Source organism: Hylobates moloch, unplaced genomic scaffold (genome assembly GCF_009828535.3).
Source record: "Hylobates moloch isolate HMO894 unplaced genomic scaffold, HMol_V3 SCAFFOLD_17, whole genome shotgun sequence".
NCBI lineage: Eukaryota > Metazoa > Chordata > Mammalia > Primates > Hylobatidae > Hylobates > Hylobates moloch.
The window spans coordinates 13389758-13414483 of NW_026652292.1; the positions used below are offsets into that span (position 1 = coordinate 13389758).

Genomic DNA, 24726 nt, shown 5'->3' on the forward strand with positions numbered 1-24726 from the left:
TCTGGGTCCTTTGCTTCATGTTCAGATTCGTGTTCTGCATCTATGCCTGCCCAAGCTCAATAGGATGTTGTAATGTTCTCTATCACAAGAAAGCCACCTCTACACCTTGCATGACTGACGTTCAAGGGCCAGGAACATAGGCACTCAGTGAAAAATCTCAAGCCTCATGGCATTTTTAGCCAAGTGTTACGTGCTGCCTGGGTGTTAACTCCAAGTTTCCATCCTGCTTGCAAGCTGATAATCATTTACATCTGCAGCTAGAGGTGGGCGCTTGAGGATAGGGAGGCACAGTTCCTCAGGCGCGAAGAGGTTTAATGTGGTGTTCTTATGTGGTGCATTGAGTTCCAATCCATAGCTTAGAATTGAGAATGCTCTAGATTTTCATCATTGTCTTTAAAATAGAATGAACTGCCCCTAGATTGCACGCATGGTCTATGATTTCAGAGTTTACTTGACACCCACTCAGTTGAATAACTAGTAATACCTATCCCAGAGGATTAAAGGAGATCGCTAATGGGGTGGGAGCTTGGGACCCTTTCACCTGCTTCTTGCACCCCCTTACTCCTGGAAGAGGCTGTGGCCAGCACAGAGTTTGTAGACTGCCTCTGGCTCCACAACGCTTGCTCACACATGCCTGGGGCTGGGGCTGGGGGACTGCATCTGCTTGTATTTTTCAAAGGCTTTAACACTTCAAGAGTTTGTTCATGTTTCTATATATGTTATTTTGGCCTGATTTCTGTTTTTCTACAATGAAGATGTAAGAAAACTCAGGCACCCAAGTCAAGAGATCGGACAGCTTCCTGCCCCAGGGGCCTCTAGGATCCCCTTGGCTTCCCTCGGGGCTGTGTTCAGCCTGCAGAGCAGAGGTGATCTGTGAAACCGCTTTCACGGCAGCCCCAGGGTTTCTTTTTCACCCCAGGACTCTGGTTTAGGAAAGACCTTTGCGGAAGCCAGTTGGTAGCTGGAGGAGTGCTAGTCAAATCTGTTGCCTTGGTCTTCCTGTCCATACTGGCCCTTTGTCCGGGATTTGCTGAGGAATGCGGCCCGTTCCACCCGCTGCACTCAGCCGGCATCCCAGTCCCTTGGCAAGCAGGGGCCTCTTCTAGCTCTCCTGATGGGTGGGGTTGCTCTGCGCCCCTGCACGGGTGGCTGCCCCATGATCCATCCCAGGGTGGGCCCTGTTCCTCCCTCACCCCGCAGCGTGCTCCTTGGCGCCCTAACCCAGTCTCTCCCGCTGTCTTGTCTTACAGCCTTGACATCGCCAATCGAGTACCAGAGGAACCACAGCGGGGGCGGCGGCGGCAGCGGGGGCAGCGGCGGGGGTGGGGGCAGCGGCGGCGGCGGGGCCCCCAGTGGCGGCAGCGGCCACAGTGGCGGCCCCAGCAGCTGCGGCGGCGCCCCCAGCACGAGCAGGAGCCGGCCCTCCCGGATCCCCCAGCCTGTCCGACACCACCCCCCCGTGCTGGTCTCCTCTGCAGCCTCGAGCCAGGCAGAGGCAGACAAGATGTCAGGTACGTCCACCCCTGGGCCCTCCCTGCCTCCCCCCGGCGCGGCCCCCGAGGCCGGCCCCAGCGCGCCCAGCAGGCGGCCCCCCGGCACGGACGCCGAGGGGTCCGAGCGAGAAGCGGAGCCGATCCCCAAGATGAAGGTGCTGGAGAGCCCCAGGAAATGCGCCGCGAACGCCTCGGGGCCGAGCCCAGACGCCTCCGCCAAGGACGCGCGCGCGAGCCTGGGCACCCTGCCGCTTGGGAAGCCCCGGCCCGGGGCCGCGTCGCCGCTGAACTCGCCGCTCTCCAGCGCGGTCCCTTCTCCTCTCGGCAAGGAGCCCTTTCCCCCCAGCAGCCCCCTGCAGAAGGGGGGCTCCTTCTGGAGCTCCATCCCCGCCTCCCCCGCCAGCCGACCCGGCTCCTTCACCTTCCCGGGGGACAGCGACTCCCTCCAGCGGCAGACACCCCGCCACGCGGCCCCTGGCAAGGATACTGACCGCATGAGCACGTGCTCCTCGGCCAGCGAGCAGTCCGTGCAGTCCACCCAGAGCAACGGGGTAAGCGCGGCGGGGGGCCCGTGCCCTCCCGCCCCCCTGCCTCTGTCCCGCCAGCTCTAAACGCCGCCGCGGCTGTTCTCACTAACTTAGCTGCCCGGCGCGCTCCGCCGCCCGCTGCGGCCTCTACCTGGGACCGGGCTAACCCTCCTGCGGGCCTGCCCACGGCGCTACTAACTACTCCTTGCTTTGTTCGTGTCTTCTAATAAGAGCAAGCCGATCATTAACCTTCTCAACGCAGCGTCTTTTGGTTTCTTCCATTTCCAACCAGCAGAATATCTTCTTGGAACTTTCTTTTTTAACCTCTGCCTTCCTCACGTACCTATTTTTTGGAGGGGTCCTTTTCCCTGCTCTCTACCTCCTGTTTAAATTGAAACCTGTACACTTTAAGCTTTTTGCTCATCGCTTGGTTTTGCTCTTTTATGCCTTAAATTATCTTTGCGGCATTTTTGACTCATCTGGGGAAGACCATTCCCTCAAGAAAACTTCCAACAGCAACTCAAAGCAAACTAAGATGACAAAATGGGGGGAAAGAATCTTGTCCACTGGGAACGCTTTACGTCACCGTGTTGCTCTGGAAGACAGAGACTGCTCTGGGCACCTGGTGAGGCGGCTCTGCAGTGCAGGCTGGGGCCGGTCCCTGCAGCCTGCTGGGCTCTGGCCTCGTTTGGCCCGTCACTCATGCTGCCGTCTCAAGCACAAGGGTTGCTGTGGTGGGTTTTCCCTCTATTTCCTGCTTCCTCACTGTCCTACCCACCTGTTTCCTACAGGGCAGATGGCCTGGCCCGTAACACTTTCCTGAAGGCATGCGTGAGTGAATAGAAGTGTTCTAATGAGTGTATGTTTGAACGCTTTATAAATTTTTAAATACATTTCTCTAAAAGGGTCTGTGTCTCTCTTTATATTAAAAAAAATCTAGCTTTTGCATGTCTTTCTCTTTCCTCTGGACTTATTAATGCCTTCATTGGTTTGACTTGGTCTTATCCTTTGCTACTATTTTTTGTTATGTATTTTGTTAAACTTTAATTGGGGAAGAAATTAACAAATGGGTCTTGATACATTTATTTACAATTGAAGTGGCCGGGTAGGCATCCACTGTCATGGCCACCGTACTGTGTCCTGCAGAGCAAGGCAGCCTTTCAGTTAGGTTGGACATGCCGGGTAGGCAGGTATGCTAGGTAGGTGGGTGAGCATAGATTTGAGTCCGGTGTGGGGTGGCGGGGAGATGCAGTCAACCCAGTGACGGGCTATAATCCATCAGCACTTAGTTGGATACTCAATTTCCAGGTGTGGCCTTATAGCTGTGACCCTCACTGAATCTGCCAGTTAGCATTTAGAGCTCATCATAGCCTGGACACATTCCCATTCAGCACGAGAGGAAATTTCAGAGTCTGTGTTTCAAAATTAACACTTCAGCTGCTCCAAGACAGGAGCCAATGCCAGTCTTCTCTGGACATTCATGAGAAGACATGAAAAATGGCCACACCCTGGCTCCATCCCGAATGCTGTCTCTGAGGTCAAGGCGCAATCTGCAAGTGGCACGTGTTCCCGCGAGCTTTAGGTTGGGAAAGTTGCCTTTGCTTTCTGTCTTTCTCTTCCTACTTGTTCTCATGTGTCAGGGAACCTGGAAAGGGAACTTGCGGAACAGGATTTCAGACAAGTCAAGATGCCTTACAGAAGTGCCCTAGAGGCCTAGGAAGACTCCAGAGCTCCAAAGTGGGGCTTTAAAAATGCCCTGCAGGCTGGGCGCAGTGGCTTACACCTGTAATCCCAGCACTTTGGGAGGCCGAGACTGGCGGATCACAAGGTCAGGAGTTTGAGGCCAGCATGGTGAAACCCCATCTCTACTAAAAATAAAAAGAATTAGCTGAGCATGGTGGCACGCACCTGTAGTGCCGGCTACTTGGGAGGCTGAGGCAGGAGAATTGCTTGAACCCAGGAGGCAGTGGTTGCAGTGAGCCGAGATCACACCATTGCACTCCAGCCTGAATGACAGAGGGAGACTCCGTCTCAAAAAAAAAAAAAAAAACCCTCCAGGACTCTGAAGTATATCAGTTAAAAGGGGCTGCAGCCCTGCCCAGCCCCTATATATTTGCACTTCTGTCCTCCTGGAGATCTGCAAAGGCCTCCTTCCTCCTTGATCACTTCTGTCAAGCTGTCTGTGGTCACAGTCAAGCAGCTGCGCCCAGCCCACAGCCCAGCTCCCTCTTCCCCCTTTAGATGAGCAGCTTCTGCAAAGCTCTGCTGAGAGCAGGAGTGACATGGATGTGGATCAACCCAAACCATGACTGCACCAGTCCTTCCTGCGGCTCTGTGGTCTGGCCTTTTGGCCTGCTTTATTGAGCAGCAATAAAAGTGCATGCACATTGGAATCACTCCAGCCCTGCCTTTCTTGCACAGGCCAGGTGGCCAGTGCCAGCTCACTGACCTTCCACTCAGAGAGACTGATAACTACGCCCACTGATGGGGTGGTGGTGAGAATTAAGCAGAATAGACTTGAAATGCCTAGTACATAGGAGATGCCCAGAAAATACTAATAGTTACGATTATAGTAGCAAAATACTCTAATTATGAGATTGTAGCCTCGTGTATTACCAAAAACAGCTATGCTGCAGAAGTTGTTTTTTGTTTACATATTCTTGGAAATTTAGCTTTGTAATCTCAAAACTCTGGACGTTGCCATATAAGTCAGAATACTAAAGTCCATGCTAAAAGTATAATGCATAAATGAGTATGCACAAGCCAAAGCCTGCCCTGTACAGCATGTTTTTTTGCTGAGGAGCCACAGGCAAACAGTGGGCACCCACAGGGGCAAGAACAGGAAGCAGACTCCTCCATGGCAGAGACAAGGAACAGGAGCTGGGCAGCACCGCCGTGTTTTAAGTATGCACCACAGGTCTAGATTCATAGCCCTGGCACCTGGAATTCCCAGTGGCTGGCTTGTTGGCTTTCTCAGGCTTGACCTCATGGAGGAGGGCCAGAGGTCTCTCTTCCCTCTGGTCCTCTTGGCCAGCTACAGCAGTCCGCCACCTGCTCCAGCATGTACTGATACTGGCTCAGTAGACCAGGGCTGAGAGGCGGTAGAGCAGGGTTGTCTGACTAATTGCATCTGCACTGACCCAGGATCTGCCCAGGGCGTCGGAGAGCCCAGCAGAAGCTAGCACCTTTGGAGCCTTGGGAACCCATGAACATCCCCGACAGTACCCTCAGTGGAAGCCTTTGAGCACAAGTTCACGGAAACGAGGCACCAGATGCCGTTTCTCACATCCTAACTCGATAGAGGGGACTTGGGCAAGATGCAGCTTCAGGAGTTCGCAGGGGATCTGCATTTCTTCTCCACCCAGAACCATAGGCCACGCGCTAGATGAGAGTCTGGGACAAACACTGCCGTTTGTGTTTCTTCTCAGCAGCTAACACCACTCTGTGTATGGCCTGGGTAGGGCCTTAAGAAATCTTCTCTGTCTTGCTGTTGCAATCCTGCCTCACTGACTGGGTCACTCACCATATATTGAGTTCCTGCTGCATGTCAGCCCTGTGACTGAAGAGATCAGGTCCCATGGGGGCAGCCGCATAAGGGTGGGGGTACGCATCCCACACCAGAATCCGTTCCCAAAGCTTGAGTCACAGCACCTGTGGCGAGCAGCACTGGGATGCTTTGTGATGTGTTCCCATGGCAGCAGAGCCTTGGGGACACTTGAGTCGTGCAAATTCATAAGAGGGACACGCAGCAAGTTCATATTGCTGGAGACAGAGTCGCTCTCCATACAAGCAGAATAGTGATCGATTTACGTTCAGGGGTTCCGTGTTCTTCTTTTTGAAGAGAAGTAGAAATGATTAGGCATGTCAGCAACTTAGCATGATTCTAGAGTATGCATTCCCAATAACATCCTATCTGGAAGATTTAGGGACTTCTCTGTTATCTAATCTGTCCGTGAAACGAAGATTAATTTTGCATCAGTTAATTTTAATACCTTTTTTTAACTGAGAATGAGATTCACAGTGATGTGGCTGTGTTTGCTTAAGAGTAACCTAACATGGCGTCAGCATGAGGACTAAGATGTTCCCGTGAGGGTGCAAGGAAGACCACAGTGGAACGAGCTTCCAAAACCAAAGAGTCATTATTGCAGTGAATTTTTTAAGAGCGTCCCTAAATTGCTTTCTAGAGAAATTGCATTTTCAGTTATTGAAATAGATGCACACAGTTAGCCAGAGGGTAAAGGAGATGTTGAAAGTTTCTCGGTGCTTGCCTGGTGAGCCCTGCACGGGGTCATGGTGCCATGGGGCACACTGACAAGGGATTTCATGTGATCAGGTCTCGTTTCAGTTCCTCCCTGCCTTTCTCTGTCTTCATCTGTCCCTCTGCAGAGTGAAAGCAGCAGCAGTAGCAACATCTCCACCATGTTGGTGACACACGATTACACGGCAGTGAAGGAGGATGAGATCAACGTCTACCAAGGAGAGGTCGTTCAAATTCTGGCCAGCAACCAGCAGAACATGTTTCTGGTGTTCCGAGCCGCCACTGACCAGTGCCCCGCAGCCGAGGGCTGGATTCCGGGCTTTGTCCTGGGCCACACCAGTGCAGTCATCATGGAGAACCCGGACGGGACTCTCAAGTGAGTGCTTGACAGTAACGGCGGCCTGGCAGGCAGCAGAGGGAGGGGGCACAGCACCCATGAGGCACACGACCTCAGACGGGGTAAGCATGTGGAAGGGAGAGCTGCACTGGTATGTTAGAACAGGCTCAGCTCTGAGCACGTGGGAAGATGGGTGGCCTTCCATCTCACACACTCAGTCTCACAGGGTCTTTGAATAATCTGCATTTAGAAATAGTCTGTTGTAGCACATTGTTCGGGAATCCCATTTGACAGCTTTTTGTGTTAGTCATAACTCAAGAAAGTGTTGGGGTTTTTTGTTTGTTTGTTTTTTAAGAAACCTAATGGGAAAATGTCCCCTATCTTCGTTTCTTTGAAATACATTCTTAGGCCCCATGTTAGTTAGGGTCCTTCAGAGGAGCGGGACCAGTAGGGAGTGCGCAGAGATGTCGGTGCAGACACAGGCACACCTTGGGTTTTTTTGTGCTTTACTTTAAATGTGCTTTGAAGACATTGCCTTTTTTACACGAGTTTTGTGGCAGCCCTATGTCAAGCAAGTCTCTCGGTGCCATTTGTCCAACAACGTATGCTCACACTCTGTATTTGTGTCACATTTTGGTGATTCTCAAATATTTCACGCATTTTGTTATTGTATTTGTTATGGTGATATGTAGTTAGTGATGTTTGATGTTACCATTATAATTGTTTTGAGGAACAATGAACTGCACACATACAAGATGCCATACATAATAAAGGTGTGTTCTGACTGCTCCACCGACTGTCCATTCTGCCATGTGTCTCCCTCTCCTCAGGCCTGCCTGAGACACAACAATATCGAAATTAGACCAGTTAATAATCCTACAGTGGCCCCTAAATGTTCAAGTGGAAGAGTCACATGTCTCTCACTTTAAATCAAAAGCCAGAAGCTTAGTGAGGAAGGCATGTCAAAAGTGGACATAGGCCAAAAGCTAAGCTCCTCTTGCACCAAACAGTTAGCTAAATTGTGAATGCAAAGGAAATAAAAGTGCTACCCCACTAAACACACAAATAGTAAGAAGGTGAAACAGCCTTTGCTGAGGCAGAGAAAGTTTGAGTGGTCTGGATAGAAGATCAGACCAGCCACAACCTTGCCTTAAGCCAAAGCCCAACCCAGAACAAGGCCCCATCTCTCTCCAGTTCTATAAAGGCTGAGAGAGATGAGGAAACTGCAGAAGAAAAGTTGCAAACTAGCAGAGGTTGATTCATGAGGCTTAAGGAAAGCTAATCCTGTAACATAAAAGGGTTAGGGGCCAATGCAGCTGGTGGCTTTAAGTTGAATCCAATGCACATTTACCCTTCTGAAAGTCCTGGGGTCCTTAAGAACCATGCTAATGATCATCACACCTTATATACCAAAAGGTGAATTCAGTTAAGAAACATGAAGCCGATTTTGCTGCACTGAGTATTATTTTACTGAATTTGATGGCGGTTTTTACAACTCTTCATCCCCCTGGAATGCCTGCTGTGGTCGAGGCATCTACTCTGCCTGTGCTCTAGAAATGGAACAACAAAGCCTGGCTGACAGCACATCTGTACACCATGTATTTACAGCAAGGTTTACTGAATATTTTAAGCCCACTGTCGACACGTACTGCTCAGAAAACAACAATTCTTCAAAAATATTACTGTTCTTTGGCAATGCACCTGGTTACCCAAGAGCTCTGATGGAGATGTGCCAGGGGACTCCTGTTGTTTTCTTGCCTGCTAAGAAAACATCCATGCTACAGCCCACGGATCAAGGAGTAATTTGGACTTTCAAGTCTTATTTAAGAAATACATTTTGGGCTGGGCATGGTGGCTGACGCTTGTCATCCCAGCACTTTGGGAGGCCAAGGCGGGTGGATCACCTGAGGTCAGGAGTTCGAGACCAGCCTGACAAGTATGGTGAAACCCAGGCTCTACTAAAAATACAAAAACTAGCTGGGCGTGGTGGCGTGTGCCTGTGGTCCCAGCTACTTGGGAGGCTGAGACAGGAGAATTGCTTGAACCCAGGAGGCAGAGGTTGCATTGAGCCTAGATCATGCCACTGCACTCCAGCCTGGGCAATAGAGCGAGACTCTGTCTCAAAAAAAAAAAAAAGAAAGAAAAAGAAATACATAAATACATTTTGTAATGCCGTAGCTACCATAGGCAGTGATGTCTCCGGTGGATCTGCACAAAGTAAATTGAAAACCTTCTGGAGAGGCTTCACCATTCCACATGTCATGAAGAACACTCATGAATCATGGGAGGCGGTCAGAATGATAACATTAATTAACAGTAGTTTGGAAGAAGTTGATTTCAGCCCTCATGGATGACTTTGAAGGTTTTAAGACTTCAGTGAAGGAAATAACTCAGATGTGGCAGAAACAGCAAGAAAAATAGGATCAGAAGTGGAGCCTGAAACTGTGGCTGAAGAGCTGCAATCTCCTCATCAAACTTGAACAGATGTGGAGCTGCTGCTTAGGGGCGAGCAAAGAAAGTGGTCTCTTGAGATGGAATCTGCTCCTGGTGAAAAGGCTATGAACACTGTTGAAATATTGGCAAAGAATTTAGAATATTACATAAACTTAGTTGACAATGCAACAGCAGGGTTTGAAAGGATTGATTCCAATTTCCAAAGAAGTTCTACTCTGGGTATAATGCTATCAGTGTCACATGCTGCGGGAAAGTCTTTTGTACCAATGGGAGTGGTGGCAAACTTCTTGTTGTCTTACTTTAAGAAAAGATTGCCACAGCCAGGCCGGGCGCAGTGGCTCACGCCTGTAATCCCAGCATGTTTGGAGGCCGAGGCGGGTGGATCTTAAGGTCAGAGTTCGCGACCAGCCTGGCCAACATAGTGAAACCCCATCTCTACTAGAAAAAAAAAAAAAGGCCGGGCATGGTGGCTCACGCCTGTAATCCCAGCACTTTCGGAGGCCAAGACGGGCAGATCACGAGGTAGGGAGATCTTGACCATCCTGGCTAACACGGTGAAACCCCGTCTCTACTAAAAATACAAAAAAATACGCTGGGCGTAGTGGCAGGCGCCTGTAGTCCCAGCTACTCGGGAGGCTGAGGCAGGAGAATGGCGTGAACCCACAAGATGGAGCTTGCAGTGAGCCGAGTTCGCACCACTGCACTTCAGCCTGGGTGACTGAGCGAGACTCCGTCTCAAAGAAAGAAATTGCCACACCCACCCCAGCCTTCAGCAGCTACCACCTTGATCAGTCAGCAGCCATCAGCATCCAGGCGAGACCCTCTACCAGCAAAAATATTACAATTCACTGATGGCATGGATGATAGCTTTTTTTTTTTAGCAAATAAACTGTTTTTAATTAAGGTATGTACACTTTTTTAGACATAGTACTATTGCACACATAAGAGACTAGTATAGTGTAAACATAACTTTTATATGCACTAAGAAACCAAAACTTGATGTGGCTCACTTTATTGTGACTCAGTTTATTGTGGTAGTCTGGAACCAAATCCCCAGTACCTCTAAAAGGTATGCCTGTCTAGAAATGGATTTATGACAAGAAATTGGCTCACATAGTTATGGAGACTGGCAAGTCCAAATCTGCAGTGTGGACCAGCAGGCTTCAGACCCCGGAGAGCACGTGGTGCAGGCTGAGCCTGAAGACAGTCTGCTAGAGAACGCCCTCTTGCTTGGGAGACCAGACTTTTTGTGTTCCCTTAAGGCCTTCGGCTGACTGGATGAGGGCCATTCACGTTAGAAAGGGCACTTTCCTTTACTGGACCCATCAAAATGTTCATCTCATTCAGAAACACCCTCACAAGAATACCCAGAATAACATTTGAACAAATATCTAGGCATCCTGTGACCCAGTCAAGTTACACATAAAATCAGTTATCACAGGCACCTTTATATTTTCATCCTCAAACTTTAAGAGATTGTTGGTTTTATCTCCTGGTTCTTAAAAAAAAAAAAAGGAATGTTTTCTCTAACAGAGGTCACTGTTGGTAGAGGATTTCCCATCCCCCTCCACACACATAAGTTGAATATTCAGCTTTTCTTTAACGCTTCCAGGCAGCACTTGGTGAATGTTGGAAAGGCCTAATACCCACAATGTGTTCATTTCCCCTAGGAAGTCAACATCTTGGCACACAGCACTCCGTTTAAGGAAAAAATCTGAGAAAAAAGATAAAGACGGCAAAAGGGAAGGCAAGTTAGAGAACGGTTATCGGAAGTCACGGGAAGGACTCAGCAACAAGGTATCTGTGAAGGTGTGTTCAGGGGTCTTCAGGAGCCTGTGTCATCCCAGCATGAGAGAAGGGATCAGGGAGGGCAGAGACTCTGCAGACCTGAAGCTGGGCTTGCTTATGACCTCCCTCCCACCCACCAGCCCTGTGCCCTGCGTGTCCTGTAGGGTCTTGTTAGGGGCACTACGCTGGCCGGCACAGGGATGGGTGCGTCCTACAAGGAACCAGGTAGACCCCTGCACACTTCTACAGGTGCACATGTGGCTTCTAAAGAATATGGTTAGGTTTGCAAATGAAGCACAGAGACTAGGTTCTCAGAAGCAGCAAAGATGCAGAGAAGCTATGGCTCAGGCTTCCTTCAGTGTTCCTGCCTTAGAGCCGAGGGGAAGTGGCTAGATGTGGGGGCGCATATGGGCTCCCCGGCTGTGACAGATCCCCTTGGGGACAACTTCAGTCAGCTTTAGTCCTATAATCGGATTGCCTGAAACCTGCGGCGGGGGTTGCCTGGAGAAAAAGAAGGTATCTCCTGAAAGGGGCTGTGAGTGCCAGGGGCCAGGGCATTGGCGGCTCTGCATTAGGAAGGCATCTGAGGACCGGCTGGACTCAGCCTGTAGCATGAGAAAAACACATGTCTAAGCAGTGTTTTTGTGTTTGTGGGTAGGAAGAAAAAGACCCACCCAAATTAGTGTGACATGAAGCTTTTGAGTGCAGTGAAAATGTGGTCTGTTTTGATTGATGCCCAGGCAAGTCAATTTCTACAAATCTTTCAACAATAATTGTAGTCCTGGAATGAAAGTAATACACCTTAAAGTAGCTCATTTCAGTTAATGCTTGTTTGCTGTTTCCGTTTCAGCTTCTCAATCCCAACTACATTTATGACGGTGAGTTCTGTTCTTTTTCTTCTAGTCCTAGAGATGATTCTAGATCTGTGGGGCATGTTTCAGAGCGCTTGAGTGTGGCCTCTGGAAATGAGTTTTCCATGGCACTCTAGGCGTGCATAGCAGGTTAGGTCCTATCAGTCTGTCGGGGACATGTGGCTGGGTGTGGAGGAGGAGCCAGGGCTGATGGGCCTTTACCGACTCCTTTCCTGTGCAGTTCCCCCAGAATTCGTCATTCCATTGAGTGAGGTCACGTGTGAGACAGGGGAGACCGTTGTTCTTAGATGTCGAGTCTGTGGCCGCCCCAAAGCCTCAATTACCTGGAAGGGCCCTGAACACAACACCTTGAACAACGATGGTCACTACAGCATCTCCTACAGGTGAGGGAGGCCCACTCCTGGTGGGTTTCGCTGGCTGGGAGCACCGTCTTGTCACTTGGCAACTGGAAATTCCTCCTTCACGGATGGATTTCTCTGGCCGCCTTCGGCACTCCACTTCTTCCGTGAGAGCACATTTCACGCCTGGGTGTACAGCTCCTCATCAGCACTTGAGCTCCTGCCTTCCCTTGATCCTGAAGGAGGAGGCCAGCGCTGATGGCCACGTGCTCAGCTTTTCTGACGCCCAGTGTGTTCCCATCTGTGCCGCAGTGACCTGGGAGAGGCCACTCTGAAGATTGTGGGCGTGACCACGGAAGATGACGGCATCTACACGTGCATCGCTGTCAATGACATGGGTTCAGCCTCATCGTCGGCCAGCCTGAGGGTCCTAGGTAAGCACCGTGCAGCGAGGATTCTACGTGACCCAGTGGGGCACGTCTTTCAGGAGTCTCCTGAAGTCCTGAGTCTGCCCTCACACTCCACGTGGCCTGAAAGATAGAACAATAAGTCATTTGTGGGGCTTCAAAAGACAGTTGCAAGTAGCAGACCAGAGTGTCTGGGATGTCACAGGAGAGTGACCTCTCGGCACCTTATGTAAGGTCGGGGGAGACACCGGAGCTCCTGTTGATGGGAGGAGGATGGGGGCCTGCCTGGTGAAGGCCTCTGGCTGCCCATCATGGGGCACCAGGGCCCCCCACGACCAGCCTCTGAGTTGGAGCAGGGTGCTTTCCGTGCTCCTAGTACTCAAAACACTCATATCCAGTTACCCAGCTGAATCTGGATCTGGTCTAGGTTGGTCTCACGTAGAATGTGCATGGGAAAAGCAGGAAAGGAGATGTGGGTGAGTCCTGGGCCTGCGCAGGCACCGTGCCTGTCTGAGACCCTAACAGCAACCCTTCTGGGTGAATGCACGCCCTCCTCACCCCATCTAGGAGGAGCCAGGCCCAGGGCGGCTCAGTAGCTTGTCCAGAGCATCTGGCTAGGAGGCATCTGCCGTGGGGCCTGCTTGCTCCGGTGTGAAGAGCTTGTTCTCTCTCCTCAGCTAAACCACAAGCTCCCTGGGGCAGAACCCATATCTTAGGCTGTTTCAAAACGTCCTGCAGTTGCCTGATGTAGATAGCTGCTGAGAAAGGTGTGGACTGTTCTCTGCTGCCATCTTGCAGAAGGCCGGCGGTGCGGTACTGGGCGGCGCCACAGATGGAGGTGCTTCCAGAGGACAAATAAAAGATAAATTGAGTCCCGGAGCACCCTGTGTGTAGACAATAAGCAGAATTTGTCTTAGAACTTTTGTCCCAGGTATCTTAATTTCCTGTTTTTAACAACATTAAATCAGAAGACATGCTCTGATTTTTTGGATCATGGAACAAGAAATTTAAAAATCTAGAATTTGGCAGTAAACAATAAAAAGTAAAGATTTTCTAATTTTTAAATAACACAGAAATCACACAAGTAATTTTTTTTTTTTTTTAATAAATCACTAGCAAAGGCTAAAGGACTTTAGAAAGGTAGACTATTTAGCCAGGCGCGGTGGCTCATGCCTGTAATCCCAGCGCTTTGGGAGGCCGAGGTGGGTGGATCACGAGGTCAGGAGATCGAGACCATCGTGGCTAACACAGTGAAACCCCATCTGTGCTAAATATACAAAAAATTAGCCAGCGTGGTGGACGTGCCTGTAGTCACAGTTACTCGTGAGGCTGAGGCAGGAGAATCACTTGAACCCAGGAGGCAGAGGTTTTAGTGAGCCGAGATCATGCCACTGCACTCCAGCCTGGGTGACAGAGCGAGACTCTGTCTCAAAAAAAAAAAAAAAAAAAAGACTATTCATACCCTGGAAATGCAAATGGGAAAATAATCCAAGTATGTGGTTACTTCTATCACACAAATTCAGCTGCACCCCTAAAGGTCTTCAGAAGAATTATCTTATGTGGACTATTCCAAGATGATCTTAACCATTTCCAAATTGTTCTCTGAGAGAAGCCACTTTGTTTGCAGGCATCAGTAATTTTGTGTTTTGTTTTAAACCTACCCTTGGCTCCACTCCTGTCTGCCAGAGGCTATTCCTGCACCCACGAGCTGTCTGGGGTGTGTGCCCTCATTCTGTCCGGCCCTCACTGCCTTGCAGAGCCCCACTTCTCAGATGCTCAGGAAACAAAGGCTTATTCTCAGTCCAGCTCCGGCTCAAGGCAGGGAGCTGGTCAGAGTCTGGGCTACGAGAGGGAGTCCCGAGGCTGGAGGCGTTGGCCCTGCACCCTGAGGACACGTGCAGGCCCCCAAATTGTGTCCAAGAGAATCATCCAAAGAGAGCCCTGTCATCCCACCAGCCAGGGCCAAGGTTTCTGTTGATGAGAAAAGGGGGCAAGGTGCGGTGGCTCATGCCTGTAATCCTAGCACTTTGGGAGGCCGAGGCGGGTAGATGGCTTGAGCCCAGGAGTTGGAGACCAGCAACATGGCAAAACACCATCTCTACAAAAGTACAAAAAATTAGCTGGGTGTGGTGGCGTGCGCATGTGGTCCCAACTACTCTGGTGGCTGAGGTGGGAGGATCACTTGCCACCTGGGAGGTTGAAGTTGCAGTGAGCCGAGATTGCACCACTGCACTCCAGCCTGGGTGACAGAGCAAGACGCTGCCTCAAAAAAAAAAAAAAAAAAAAAAACACACACACACAGGGAAAAAGGAAGGTGTGTTTTAGAGGAGCCAGGGAGCACCTGCCCACTATGATGCTCTGTCTCTGGGTCTGGTTGGTGGGCACAGAGTTGCCATTTATGTTTGGTCCACTTTTCTGTATATATGTAATGCCCGAATAAAAATGTTTATTTAAAAAAAGAAAAAAAACACCAAGCCCTTTCAGTTAAAAAAAAGAAGAAAAAATATTTTTATGTAAGTAATAGTCCAACATTTCTTAATGTGAGTTGGTAGATGCTTCAAATCTGCCTCGTGAAATAATTTTACTTTTATTAATAATTCTCTCTCAGTACTCCTTCACCTACACAGTCAGAATTAGCCTTACCATTTATAAAGCACTTTAAAGTTAAGGGTGCAAATGTGCCAACATTAACAAAAAAGACTGCAGAATAAAACGTAGCCTTTGGTTTAAGTGATTGATGTGAAATTATTGCTTCTCGTGTGTCCTTCAGTGAAGATTTGAGGCTTTGTGTGTGCCAGGCACTCTTCTGGTTTCTGGGAGGCGGCAGAGGTGGATCAGGCACAGGTTCACTTGTAGTCGTGTAGCGGTCAGCAGTACTCCTGTGACAACAGTGCTAGCTGGCAGCACATGGCACCCACCAGGACTGCCCACTGCTATGCGAGGAGTTGATTTCCAGCCATGAGTGAGTCAGGGAAGGCACGTGGAGGAGGTGGCCACCACCCCAGGGAGCCCAATTAGACAAGTCAGCTTGGATTGGACATGGTTTAAGGAAACGCATTTGCAGTGACAACCTGGGGAGAGGTGAGGAAGCCCAGGTGAAGATAGGGATGGGCAGATGCTCGGCCTGGGCTGGACTGCAGGTCAGGTGAGCGGGCCGAAAGAGGAACTAAGTGGGGAAAGGAGGCTGGATGAGTGGCGTCAGGAGGACCAGGCTCCCGTGGAGGCTTAGAATCACAGTGGCAGCTGTGCTTCCCAGGGGCTGCCTGGCAGCGGGGCCACATGGGGCTCCCCCATTTAGTGCTGCTTTTCACAAGAAGACTCTAGAAAGGATGCTTTCTGTTCCTGTGGACGTGTACACAGGGTTCATTACTAACAGGTGATTTACAGTAGGCACTTCTACAATAAAATACTCTTTGTGTTTGTAGTGTATTTATGATGTATTAACCATGTAAAACCCTGTGAACATTAAGTAAATACTGTGGACTCTTGATCTCTCACGGCTGTGAAAGGAGGCATGGGGAGGGGAGAGCAACTTAGCCTCGAGGCGGTGCGGCCAGGGGAACAGGGAGGACCATCTGTAGCAATGCTGTCCAATAGAAGCAAAAAGAGGCCACATACGCAAGTTTAGATTTTTCTAGTAAACACATTTTAAAAATAAAAGTAAAAGCAGTTTTTACTAACATGTATTTTATTTAATGAAATATATCCAAAGTTTTAGATTTCAGCATGAAATCAATATTTGAGAAATTATTCGTGAAATATTTTGCATTCTTCCTTCACACTAAGCCCCAGCGTCTGTGTGTCCTTCATGCAGCCCCCACATCTCCACTCGCGTGAGCCACGTGGCGGGCGCCTGGTGGCCACGCGCAGCTGCTGTGAGGGACAGTGCGTGGCGATAGCCTTCTTACCCAAGAAGCTCCACAGGAAACAAGCTCAGGGACGTGCTGTTCTTCTTGCAGGTCCAGGGATGGATGGGATCATGGTGACCTGGAAAGACAACTTTGACTCCTTCTACAGTGAAGTGGCTGAGCTTGGCAGGTATGATGTACAACCCAGAACGCCTTCCGAAAGAGCAGAGCGTAGGGAAGACATAGCAGAGAGTGCAGGGATAAAGCTAAGCAGTGTTATCTTGCCAGCAGTTGGAAGCTGTGTGTCTTGCATTTGAATTGTAACTCTCATTGCCTCTAGACGCTAAACACTGGAGAAGTAAGGAAGCCGTTTTCCACTCGGGTTCCAGCAGAGAGGGCCGAATGCCACCAGTCACCCCTCAATGGGGAGAAATTGCTTCCCTCTGTGCATGTGGAATAGCGGTAGCTCTGTGCCATCCTTGGGAGAGTTCAGGAGTCTTTCAAACGCTTCTTGTAGTTCTTAATCCTCTTGTGCCCTTCACATTTCACTTGTGCGTGGAGACTTCAAGGAGTGACAGTAAAATTAGATGGGGTATCGGGGTCCTCTTGCACAAATTAAGAGAGAGGTTTCCCCATCAAAGGGGTTCTTTCTCTTCATGAGGGGCAGCCGAGCCAGGGGTGGCCCGGCAGTGCCATCAGACAGCCCGGCTTCTCTTGGCTCTACCTCCGGGGCCACACAGCACTCACATCCAGGTGTTGTGTCCCATGTGGCAGGAAGAGCAAGGTCAGAGGAGCATGACAGCTGTCCTTTGTCCCTTGGTAAGAACTCCCCCAGAAACTCCAGCCAGCAGCACCCTCTGGCGTTCATTCCTGAGGCCATAACTGGTCACATGGCTCCTGTTGCTGTCTCTGTCAGCTGTCTGTGGCTGCATAAAAATCACACCAGCACATGCTGTCTTAGGACAGTGGTGATGTGTGCCTTCTTCAGTGCAGTGGGCAGGTGGGACCGTTATTCTGTTGGCCTCTCCTGGCCTGGTCAGCTGGTGCACCATGCCCCAGGCATGTCAGAGGCCTTGTCTGGGACACTGGCCTCTTTCCACATCGACTTTCACCCTGGGCTCCCCCACGTGAGGGCAATGGCATCCCAGAACAGCAGGAACAGGAGTGTCAAGGCCTCTGAAGGCCCAGCCTCAGAAATCAACAACCAATGCCCTCCCCATTCTGTGGGCCAGAGCCAGCCCCAGGCAGCCCTGATGCAAGGCGAGAAACAGCCCCCGCCTCCGAGAGAGGTGTGGCAAAGCCATGGCCTTTAACCGCACAGTCTGCCTGCCACAGGCGCGTCTCTGGTCCTCACGTGTGCAGAATGCACTCACCCACCTCAGGCCCCCAGCCCAGGCCCCCACCTGAGGTCCAAGGCCTCGTCCAGATCACATTGAGGTGTGGCCAGTCCCCAGGAGTGGGTCATCAGGGGCAGCTCCAGGGTCCTCGTGCCTACCCCACACTCACACCCACAGGGGCGTGGCTGAGGCAGTGACCACAGCAGATGCCCCTTTCAAACGTGCAGGGAAGGGTGGCTGACGGGAGGCGTGAGCAGCCATCCTGGCTTCTGCACGTCGTAGGGAGCAGAAGGGAGTCGCCTGGCAAGGCCGGGGCTCAGAGGTCTTCCCCTGTCACTTCCACCATACGCAGTGCTGAGAAGGCAGCCACCGACGTGAGGAGACCAAGACTGCCAGAGAGGAAGGACCAGCAGAATCGCATGGCGGTGGGGACAAGGGCAGATTTGGGGGACGGCCATGGCACCACAGCCCCTCCATGAAGTGGCCGGGAGAGCAGGGCCTCTGGACAGGGCTGGGCCACCACACAGCCAGTCCCTTTAGGATAACAGAGTCTTTCTCGGTGCCTGACCTCAGCAGCCTCTGCAAATGGTCCCCTTGACGTATTTTACAGGGGCAGATTCTCTGTCGTTAAGAAATGTGATCAGAAAGGAACCAAGCGAGCAGTGGCCACTAAGTTTGTGAACAAGAAGTTGATGAAGCGCGACCAGGTCACCCATGAGCTTGGCATCCTGCAGAGCCTCCAGCACCCCCTGCTCGTCGGCCTCCTCGACACCTTTGAGACCCCCACCAGCTACATCCTGGTCTTAGAAATGTGCGTACACACCTGGCCTTCCCTCTGCCCAGCCCTCTGCCTCTACCCCGGGGTTTTGTTGTTCCCGGTTGTTCTCTAAGAAGGGTAGAAATTGGGTTTTTAGAATTTACAGAACTAAAAAACATCTTCACTGTCAGAGCCCGCAGTTTTCGAGCCTGCCAGTAATGGCAGAAAGCAGTGTGGCCTTCCACGGGGCGGCTGCCTGATGAAGGGCAGTCACTGCTGGGGTGGAACCTGACATGCTCGGCCAACCCGGAGACGCCCCGCCCATTTCTGAAGGTCCCACGAGGCCAGGCCGTCTCTGTGTTGAACCCAAGCCCCCATTAGTGGTTGGAGGCTGACCTGATAGCCCAAGCCCGTGCGGGGCCAGTTCACCCCAGATCAGCGCTGCCCTTCAGGCCTCCTGCCAAGTGAAGGCCAGTTGGATGGGAGGGTAAGACGCACCTCCCCGCAGAATGTCCTCCGCAGAGGGGGCGCGGGCACACCAACCAGAGCCGCCCCACTGGTCCCTGTTGTACTTACTGGGCTCCTGTGTAATATCAGAAAATAATTCAGTCATGTAAAGAAGAGAGTTTGAAACCCGTGTCCCACGGGAGCGGTTCTCATCTAGGGGTGGGTTCGCGTGGAAATGTCAGGAGCGCTTAGGCTGGGGATGCATCCGGCAGGGAGCGGCCAGAGGCCAGGGATGCCGCCCAACCTCCTACAAGGCAGGGACGCCCCCACGGATGCATCCGCCCCAACCATCTGTGCATTTAGCTTTGAAAAATGTCGATTTCTCCTTTTTAGGCGAGTCATTTTATACATTTACTTGCATTTACAGCTGCTTTTCCATGGGGAAGGGTAAAACCTTTTGCCACCGTTTGGAAAGTTGGCATAGCTTCTTCAGTGGGAAGGATAAGACTAGCAGGGCGCCCCGTGGGATCACGTAGGGGCAGACTCAAGCTCAGGGCCCCTCGCCAGCAGGAACTCCCTCCAGGCCCTGTACCTGATGTTGTAGTTATTGCCATTTTTTTCTTAAAGAAACTATAAATGCCTCCCCATACCCTTCCTAGGGCAAAGCTGCCACAGCGTCCCACATGGCCCCACATGCAGCCTTACCAGCTTCCTCGGGCAGCCCATGTGCCGTGGGTAACAGTGGATGTCTCAGGAAGGCCTCCCACCCATGGCTGCACAGCTAGAACCTTCCCCAGAACATGGGGACGTGCTTCCAACCCCTCTCCCAAGAACAGAAAACACATCTCGTGGCAGAAGGGCAGACGGTGGGGCGCAGTGAGGCTGAGCAGTGTGTACGGAGAGGAGGTCCACTGGCCTGGGCCTGGTCTCAGTCCCTGCCCTCCCTCTCATCGGCCTGTTTCTCACCCTGGGTATCCTTAAAAGTCACACTGGCTTTGGAGGGTTGTCGTGGGGCCGAAATGGGGCGATGTGTGTGGAAGAGCCGAGCCGACATCCAAGCCGAGGCCTGGCCTGGGAGCCTCAGGACCTGGGAGGTCTCCTTTCTGGCTCCAGACGCTGGTGACCAACGGCCACTGCTCACCTTCCCTGGGGAGTTTTAACAAGCCTGTGGCTTGAGTGCTTGTCACAAATCTCCTAAAGGCCTTCGTTTCTGGACTGACATTTCAGTGCTTTCAACTGTCATTTCTGGGAAACAACATGGTTCGGCCTCACCATCCTGTTAACAGGATCCGTTTTCATGACAGATTACTCCTATTCTCACCGGCGACTCCCCATTACTAGACAGGCAGCTGATCTTCCTACAGATTTCTGTTTTGCAAAGAGAACAGCATAGGCCGGTGTTGAGAGAGGCGGGGGCCAGACCACCTCAGTCCAATCCTGGTTTCTCCACTCGAGCTGTGGGACCTTGGGAAAGTTTCATGCTTTCTCTGCCTGAGTTTCCTCATGTATCAAATGGGTACACTAAGGCTCACTTTGCAGAGAGTCATAAGGATTAAATGAGTTGTTAGAAGGCGTTGAGCCCCTGGCACTTGGCAGTGCTGGGTAAGTGGTTTTTTAGTCTGAACAGTAATTTCAGAGGAGGAAGCCTTCTGAGTCCAACACTGAGCACTCAGTGTGTCACCTCCTGCCCAGCCTGCGGTTACATGATCTCGGTGAGTCTTCCCGTGGCCCATTTTACAGGTGAGGAAACTACAGCTCCGAGAAGCAGGAGCTACATGCCTTCCTTCAGCAGATACCGCAGGATGCCTGCTGCGCCTGGCACTGCTGGCAGCCGGGCCACGCCATCCCCCGCAGCAGGCGGGTTTGGACCCTTGACTGTGCCGCTTTACCCCCGGCTTCCCTCTTAAGATGGAGACACCCCGTTCCCCACTCGCATCTTCCCAACAGAGCTTTACAAATTCCCCCTCCTTGTCTAGTCACGCCTTAGAGGCACGGCCCTGAGATCCCGATGACACATTCATAACAGGAGACAGGTCCGATGTGTTTGCTTCTTACTAGCCCAAAGAGGTCTTCAAAGCGCATCATAACAGTCACCTGTTCCTGCCTCTGTAGGGCTGACCAGGGTCGCCTCCTGGACTGCGTGGTGCGTTGGGGAAGCCTCACCGAAGGGAAGATCAGGGCGCACCTGGGGGAGGTTCTGGAAGCTGTCCGGTACCTGCACAACTGCAGGATAGCACACCTGGACCTAAAGGTTGGTGAGGCCCCGGGCAGGTGAAGGGGGGTCCAAGCACGCCGGCTTGGCCATGCGGGACACAGAGCCCCCTCTGAAGCCAGGCCAGGAGCCCCCAAGTGACTAGGGACAAAAAGGGTGGGTGGGGCAGCGCAGACACTGATTGCTAATCTCTCTTTCTAAGCGTTTGCGTTCGGTGATGCACACGGTCAGGAGCACACTGGGTAAAACGCTGGAGCCCTCCCAGCCTTCCACGACTTTCAGAAAGTCCCCAGGAGTTTTGCCCAGTGGGTGTGGCAGGTGCAGTGGTAGCTTAGGCAGGAAAGAGAGTATTCCCCTTGGTGCTGGGAGGGAAAATGAATACCCAGATTCATAAAGCAGCCTGGTTTCATTAGGCTCCTTGGCACTTAGATCTCCAGAGAGAGCTGCTGTGTGTGGATCTGGGTCGCAGCTCCACTGTGTCATCTCTTCCTCCTCACCCTGGGCTGCCAGCTGCGTGGTCCTGCCGGCTTTGCACATGCATGGCTTGTCCTAGTTGACCTCATAGATTCCTTCCACCTGACCATAGAGTCCCGCCCATCATCATGAGTAAGCTTAAGATTGGATGGTCTGAAAATGACAGTTGTATTCTGTCTTCCAGCCTGAGAATATCCTGGTGGATGAGAGTTTAGCCAAGCCAACCATCAAACTGGCTGACTTTGGAGATGCTGTTCAACTCAACACGACCTACTACATCCACCAGTTACTGGGGAACCCTGAATTCGCAGCCCCTGAAATCATCCTCGGGAACCCTGTCTCCCTGACCTCGGATACGTGGAGTGTTGGAGTGCTTACATACGTACTTCTTAGTGGCGTGTCCCCCTTCCTGGACGACAGTGTGGAAGAGACCTGCCTGAACATTTGCCGCTTAGACTTTAGCTTCCCAGATGACTACTTTAAAGGAGTGAGCCAGAAGGCCAAGGAGTTCGTGTGCTTCCTCCTGCAGGAGGACCCCGCCAAGCGTCCCTCGGCTGCACTGGCCCTCCAGGAGCAGTGGCTGCAGGTGGGCAACGGCAGAAGCACGGGCGTCCTCGACACGTCCAGACTGACTTCCTTCATTGAGCGGCGCAAACACCAGAATGATGTTCGACCTATCCGTAGCATTAAAAACTTTCTGCAGAGCAGGCTTCTGCCTAGAGTTTGACCTATCCAGAAGTTCTTTCTCATTCTCTTTCACCTGCCAATCAGCTGTTAATCTGAATTGTCAAGAGAAAACAAGCAAACATAACTGATCAGCTGCCGGTATGTTCATCGTGTGAAATTGCATTCCAAGTGAGCTGTGCTCAGCAGTGCTTGGACACAGAGCTGCAAGCTGCGCTGGGGTGGAGGACCGTCACTTACACTCTGCCCAAGGCAGAGGTCGCATTGCTGTATCACAGTATTTTATTCAGGTTTCTGCAAAAAAATAAAAAGATACTTTTTTAAACAAACATGAATAGAATTTTGCAAATTTAACGTTTTCAAGATTTATTCAAGGAAACAAAATGCCTATGTTCAACCACTGGTGTTAACGAACAAAGATACTGTGCGTCTCTGGGGAAGACGCACCCAGGTGGCGGCCACTCCCATGGCCTTGTCTAGGGCTCAGAGTCCACTCGGCTCTGAGCTTCCAGGCGCCTCGTCTGTGTGCATCTCACGCCAGATGTGGCTTCTGAAACGTGCATTCAACCTCAAACTTTTGCATAAAATAGAATGAATCGTTTTGCTCTGATGAAATGTAGGCCTTACTTGTATATAAGACTGTTCTGCCTTCGGTCTGTCATTTTCCCACCTGCCTCCCCTACCCACCCCCCACCCACTGCCTGGGGCTTCCTCTGGGGGTCCGAGGGTCTGCCCATCAAATGAAGACATCAGGTTGGGTCCTGCCCCACTGCCCCTCCCCTTGTTCCTGCCCCAAGCCGTCAATCAGATTGTTGAGCAGTACACAGTCAGATGAAAATACTGTAAATGCACTCATTGGGGGTTTTTTGGTTTTACTTCAGATCATGTGCAATGTTGTGGCTTTAACATTTTATGCAACTATTTATGAAGACCTCTGTTGTACCTGTAATAAATATATAGAAAAAGCACATACTTCGTATGGTGAGCTTTATGGTTTTTGTGTGTGTTGGGGTTGGCGGGTGGGTGGGTAGGGTCGTAGCCCTGTGCCATCGGTTCAAGGAGACTATTCGTGAAATTTGTTGGTTTTGAGGACTGTAAAAAGTGATTTCATACTCTGAATATAAAACTGGATAATAGGGTAATGTTTTAAAATTTATTATGCTATTATTCAGAATGCCAAAGTATTTTTTTTCCCAAAATCAGTCTGGACATTTACTACTTTTTAGACTTTTTGACGTTCAACTTTCTGTATAAAAATTGGCTGGGTTTTGAGCTTTTGGTAAGAAATAAAAGCCGATTAAGCACTGGCCACCCCGCGGCTGGTACCCAATGCCCGAGTCACTGTGGCAGCACTCACACTGGTGTGGGGAGTCCTTTCAACTCAAGAAGGCTGGGTTTCTGGGCACCCTCGAAGGTTTCTGGATGTCTTTTTATCTTTCTTGTGTGAACTGCACTACAAAAGAGACCAGCCTGCTTGCCAAGCCAGCCAGACACCTGGGTCTTGAGCCATAAACTGGCATAGTTAAGCTTTGCAGCTTCCAATGTATTTTATTTATTCTTTTGTTGGGTTTTTGTTTGTTTCTTCTTGTAAAATTGTACAGAAACTTTTTAAAAGAAATTGGATTCGAAACTGGATGTGTATTCGTAACCTCATAATTTTTATTTGTGTATTGTTTCTTTTATTATTTCAGTTAAATTTTTACATTATTTTGCATGTATATTTCTTTGTACAGAGACCTTACATGTTTACACAGTATGATGTGATGTAAATATTTTATTTTGCCATCAGTTATTTTAAAAAATTAAACATATTTGCCTGATTTTTGTGTTAGGCTTTTTATTTAAATTGGTCACTGTTGAATCGGAAAGACAGATGGCTGAGGGAGAGACTGAAGCAGAGACTTCTTGTGGGTGGGAGGTGGCAGAATGTACTGGATTGAGAACCCTCTGTACACAGTCAGAAATGGGAGTTGCTCAGCCTCCTGCAGACTGGTTCACAGACACCACACTCGAAACCCTGGTATGTGCCAGAATGTCGACTGACCGTGCACAGCGAGGCTGTAGCTTGTCCTGGTTAGAATAGCTAAGGCACCCTGTTGCCTGATGAACATAGAATTAGAGCGAGGGAAAAGCTCGCTCATCCTGGCCTCAGAAAAGCAAAGGTAATGTCCAGATAGATTCAAGAAAATGGAACAGTTTCATTTGGTTAAGAACAAACCAAAGATCCTGCACCTGGGAGAAGACTGCGCAGTGGTGGCCCTGCCTCAGCCTTGGCCCTGGGCGCACCGAGTCCAGGGGGACTTGCAGCCAAGTGGCTTCCACAGCTCTGCCACCCTGCTGACAGTAGCTTATTTTTTCCATGACCATATCTTCTCTCTTGATTCTTTCTGGTTTTCATTCTGGGCTGATGACTTTCATTGTTCAACACACCATCAGGAACAGGTATTCTTTCTCATCTGTTTGCTGAAGTCCTGAATAGAAGGCTAACATGAA

General features: G+C 50.6%; 1 protein-coding gene across 3 annotated transcripts in view; it reads left to right on the forward strand.

Annotated features, from left to right (window-relative positions):
• Nucleotides 1–24053, forward strand: part of TRIO (trio Rho guanine nucleotide exchange factor) — a 362171-nt gene extending 338118 nt beyond the window's left edge. Inside the window, exons 48-57 of one of the 3 annotated variants that reach the window (XM_032135420.2) lie at nt 1251–2044; nt 6407–6654; nt 10740–10878; nt 11708–11735; nt 11950–12112; nt 12380–12501; nt 16434–16512; nt 18270–18470; nt 20976–21114; nt 21734–24053. In XM_032135420.2, the coding sequence (XP_031991311.1) occupies nt 1251–2044; nt 6407–6654; nt 10740–10878; nt 11708–11735; nt 11950–12112; nt 12380–12501; nt 16434–16512; nt 18270–18470; nt 20976–21114; nt 21734–22276 (2456 nt within the window). In that variant the 3' untranslated portion in view covers nt 22277–24053. Of the gene's footprint in view, nt 1–1250; nt 2045–6406; nt 6655–10739; nt 10879–11707; nt 11736–11949; nt 12113–12379; nt 12502–16433; nt 16513–18269; nt 18471–20975; nt 21115–21733 lie in introns of those variants that run through there. The other 2 variants (XM_032135421.2, XM_058430089.1) reach the window with 2 other exon arrangements.
• Nucleotides 24054–24726: the final 673 nt, after the last annotated feature.